Here is a 5,491-nt window from a genome sequence, read left to right on the forward strand (position 1 = left end):
AACTTGTTTTTATTGGAATAAAATCCACACATTCCTTACATATTTTGAGCTCCGATTAATATCACTTAATTGGGCACCTTATGGAACACAAACTCGAAAGGAGTACCCGTGGAAGCCAAACGTCTGACCCCCTTATCTACGTAAATGCTTACGTTAAAGCAAGCATAAACAGCTCCTCCACAATGATAGGGACAGTGTTGAAGCATGTAGCTGTGCACCTTTGGATTTGTCGGTTTTGGATACTCCACAAGCTGAAAACATGTAATATCCTCTTCAAAACTCCCACCAGTTGTAATCAAGTTTTCAGGTGCCTTTGCTTCAGCATCAGGGATCGTCCAAAATGTCGACTTGTCGCATGGACCTTTTAGCAACCCCGAATCAATACCAAGATTGTGGTTTGTGAGGAGATATTTGAGCCGCTCTCCTTCAGTGATCAGAGTGAACATGAAAGTATCACCAAGGTTAGATGCAGATGGATCCTGCACCACGTCGAATGGACATATTGTCTTATTGTGCATTGTGTTGGTTAACTTGAATCCGCCACCTTTAGCCGCCGTGACTGGACCAATGTGGTAGGGAACACCGTTCAAGACCTTTTTCCCGGTAGCATCTTTTACGGCATCTTGGGTGGCGGATGCAATGTCGCTGGTGATGATGAAGAGAAAGAAGGAAACATAAAATAGAGATGGGTTCATGTTTAAGAATCGCTTGATAGATAACACATAGATGTTTGTTGTTATAAGTAGCAGGTGGTAATTGGTATAAATAGACCAGCTGCATGTAAATCAATATTTTATTGTTAATTCATATTTCAAACAATTTACCTTTAAATGCGTTGTGGGTTTTGACATGTTTTTCTGCTAACATTAGTCGTTATCAACCAGAAGGCACATTGTTTTTGCTCTAGTTTTATGCAGGGAGGTGCCGAAAGATGACTTCCATTATTGTATTGCCTTTTATCATGTTTTGATTTTTTGTTACGGTATGGTATGGACTTGTATAGTGGAATACCATTCGATGACGAGGATGGTCCCGCTATAGATTTCACAATTTCCTGTTTGAACACCAAAAGACAATTAACTAGGAGCAACCATGTCCGATGATTGGTTCTTGTAGGGTTAATTCAGAGAGGTTCTTAAGACGTTAAAGTGTAGTCGTACTCGTATCGTAAAGTCCCTATTGGTGTATGCAATAAAGAATGATAGTTATCTATATTTTGAGTTGGAGATGGGTATGGGTATGGAAATAGAGAAGTGGTTTTGAGTGAGAGTAGTTTTAGGAAGTGATACCAGCGGTTGTTTGATATACCGTCAAACAAGTTGAGAATTCCAAGTTTACAATGAGATAGGATCATCCGACTTGGCCACACTTACGTGCCGCCATCAACCATTCCCAATCCCATATATATATATATATATATATATATATATATATATATATATATATATTTTAAAATAATGTTTTTAAGATTTGTAAGACCATCTTTTTATATTTGGAACTTTATAGTGAAACACTGTAAAATTAACCTTCACAATGTTTTTGTTGTGAAGTTTAATTTTTTTTACCTTTACGATATTTTGCTGTGAAGTTTCAAATGTAATCTTACAGATCTCATGAAAACAATATCATCTCACATGAATTCAACCTTGTACATAGACTTGGGATCATGAGTTCGGCGGATTTAGCCTACGAAATCCACAATCCGCACCCCCCAGCGCGCATAGGTGTTGGAGCATAACATTGCATAATAGCTTGAAAGCACTTGTGAAGTCCATGGTTATAAACCATGAAAACTTCAATCACCCCACCTATGTGGGATACCTCCCACACACCCATTTGGTTTTGCTAAACTCATCCCAAGTACCCAACTTTGAGTCTCGATATCTCATTCACACATACTCGGTTTTGGACACATTATATATGGTTTCGAAGCTCTCATAACGAAGAACGTAAACCCACTAAGAGTCAATTAAAATTAAACCATATACATGTAGTTAAATGTGCCCAAAGTTAGTAAAAAATCACATTTTCTACTTAAAAATTTCCAACATATATATATATATATACATATACATACATACATATATATATATATATATATTATAATTTATGGTGTAAATGAAATGTAGTATGCAAAACATATACATTATGAAAGTGGTTGTGGTCATAAATGAGATATAATATACGAATCGTCAACTATGGCCGTAGGGCCTACCACGTTTTCTATTATAATTTTGTAACTTGTATGTATCTTGATTAAGTTTATAAAACGTTGAAGAACAATAAAAAATTGAATGAAAAAGATATAATATATACATAAAAAAGACRAAGTAACTAACTTAAGTTGACAAGCATTTTATAATTTGATAAGCATTCATATTAACAGTTTCCTGTTTTCTCGCCGTCCTATAGATAACAACAATGCCCAATCCTAAAAATCAACAACCTCCATTTTTTTTTAAATCACACAAAATACCTTACTCCTAGCTATCAGTTGTATTAAATCAAGATTTTATTGCTAATGCACAATACAAACTACTTTTTAATGCCCTAGATTTCACCAAAAAGACGTTCAAGGAATTGAATGGTCTCCTGCGTTACCGGTTATTGGCTTGGAAATCATTGGATTAATGGTGTTGGTGCTTAGACAGGTCCAAAAATCGACCCCACACCTGTCCCAAWTTTGGCCCTTAAAAGCCGGGTTGGCTGGTCCTATCCCGATTGACCACAATCGTTGGACCAATTTTCACAAAGATATTTTTTTATATAAGTTTTTTTAGTTACGATTTTTTAAACTTAGTATTGAAAAACTTTACAAATAAAAACTTGAAAATATTATAATAATCTTGAAACACCTTGTACTATAATATGAGAGCCTTGAAATTCAAATAGTAAAATCGGTCCCGAACCATCGGGCTGTTACTAGTTCCATCCAGTAGGTCTCGGGATGGGTCAGGCCGAGCTTTAGGCTGAGGTGGGCCTGAATGGTGCGTGGATTTGTTTGCATATGGACATGGGCATTGGAGTTTAATTGGGCATGGTCATTGGGGTTAATTATTTTAGTGATCATGATTTTGGAGAAGGGCTTGGGTACCAATAAGCAATAACGTTTAAGCATTTGAAGTTTGTTCGAGATAATGTAGAACTCATCCGTTTGAATATTATATACATACAAAGCTGAGGTTCGAACTTCAAACTAGAACAATAACAAATAAAACAACATGAAAACGGTTAAATTACGTGATTTTACATTAATGATCAACGTAAAAATGTGCGGACGATGTGGCCCGTAACCTTAGATCGTGGCCAAAATAACGTGAATCACATTTGATTCGACAATTTCTTTTTTATTTTTTTATTTTGTTGTTGTCTTGTATTCATCCAACTCCACATGACACATGCATATACATATACAAGTAATATCTATATACATATCAAATATTTAATAGCTGTAAACACGTGCGATACAATTTAATACAATATTTTGTTGTAAACCCGAGAATTGAATAAAAAATTCATGTAAGTTATGTATAATTTGATTTTTCTTTAAAACTTTATCCTTGGGGATCATGTGATTCAAAATGCGACCAATTTAGTTTATCTTTTGTTTCCTAGCATAATAAATATATCTCTTTGTGGCCACGAAGTTTCAAATGTGATAACTCCGGGCTATCTGCAAAGCAGATGGTCGTCTTGGGATTAGTCGACTCGCATAGCAGGTTGGATATCCATGTTAATAAAAATAAAATAAAATAAATCTAACTAGTTTCTGTGGAGTCGACGTGCTTACTCATCACTATTACAATTTATATTGTTGTTAGAGTAAGAACAATTATTTTAAGTGGATTCGACATCCATCGTCGATATAAAGCATTTTGTACATTTTATTTTAACTTCACATGCATAAAATCATTTTGTTACACATTACCGATGATCATTTATGTCGGTACTATACTCWTTGAAAATATATCGGGTTGACGGATATTTTTCATTTGAAATCCGTMGGTAAATATATCTTCATTGACGGCTTATTAATTACCGACAAATATGTTTGTCGATAATAACTTGTTTTTATGTGAACCAGAGACTCGTGAACCAAACTCACATGCACCATTTTGTCCACATAAGGGAATTTGTACCGTAGCTCGTCCATTTTACCATTGACCTAGATCCGTAACATCAATGGTATGCTTGGTATCCATAGATGATATATAGAATAGGACAATACATGATAGAACATGACAGAACAGTTGTTCAACGTTTGGTAAGACAAAACTGGACAAATAAAATGACTATTGTACATGTAACGAGTTGTTTATATATTATATATATTTTGATTGATATATGTAATTTATTAAATTATAATAAAATAAATTATCTTATAACAACATATATTATTAGAAAGTTTTCGTCAAAACGATTAAATGACACCAAAGTAAAAGGTTTATGTAGTTTCTATTTTTTATTTTATATATTTTCTATATTATTTTATTATTATTAATACTTAATAAATTACATAAATTAACCCAAATATGAAAACTGTATAAAAATAATGTGTTAAGGACAATAAAATAAAAGTTTAAAGAGCATACAATTCAATTAAAAAAATGAATAAAATGTAAAGAGAGGGTCGTATATAATGTCTTAGAAAAATTAAGTTTTATTTTGAGATTATATTGACAAAATATAAGTGGATCCCACCTTGTTCAATTGGGTGGAGGTGGAACATGCCTGTTCCACTTTGTTCTTGTCTTTTATTTATAAAAATCTTACCAAACATAAAACATTGATATTTATTCTGTTTTGTTTTATTCTGTCATTTCCGGTGTACGAAAAACGCAATCAAGTGACATGACTAGGTCACTTGTTATATATATGCCATTCGTTATAATGTACACCATCCTTTAGGGTGTGTTTGGTACGTTGGACAGAGTGGGACAGGACATGACATAACACAATTGTCCTATGTTTGGTGTGGCCTTATGTTGGACTCACTAGAACTAGCTAGAACACGGGTGGGACAAGCCTGTCCACCCTTACCCCCCTGGAACTAAGTGGAACAAGAAATATTTTACCTATCTACCCTCTCAAAACCCTTCTTCACTTCCACCGTATACTTCACGAATCGTTCCCCTTCAATCGGTGGTATCGATTGCAAGCGTTACCCTTCTTCCCCTTCAATCGGCGGTATCGATTTTGTCACTGGATTTCACACGATTTTGCTGTTTCACACGATTTTGTTGTTCTCGATCGGCGGTATCGATTGCAAGCGTCACCCTTCTTCCCCTTCAATCGGCGGTATCCATTTTGTCATTGGATTTCACACGATTTTGCTGTTTCTATCGATTTTGCTGTTTTCGATCGGCGATATCGATTGCAAGCGTCGCCCTTCTTCACCTTCAATCGGCGGTATCCATTTTGTCACTGGATTTCACACGATTTTGCTGTTTCTATCGATTTTGTTGTTTTCGATCGGCGGTATCGATTGCAA

The 5,491-nt window shown here is 34.9% G+C and overlaps 1 protein-coding gene across 1 annotated transcript; it reads right to left on the reverse strand.

The window, feature by feature from the left end:
• Positions 1-6: 6 nt before the first annotated feature.
• Positions 7-728, reverse strand: LOC112526907 (miraculin-like). Its single transcript, XM_025137351.1, has one exon. The coding sequence runs from the start codon at positions 693-695 to the stop codon at positions 66-68; it is 630 nt and encodes a 209-aa protein (XP_024993119.1). The 5' UTR covers positions 696-728; the 3' UTR covers positions 7-65.
• Between the last annotated feature and the right edge of the window lie 4,763 nt (positions 729-5,491).

Source organism: Cynara cardunculus (genome assembly GCF_001531365.2).
Source record: "Cynara cardunculus var. scolymus isolate 2C chromosome LG 1, CcrdV1, whole genome shotgun sequence".
NCBI classification, from domain to species: domain Eukaryota; kingdom Viridiplantae; phylum Streptophyta; class Magnoliopsida; order Asterales; family Asteraceae; genus Cynara; species Cynara cardunculus.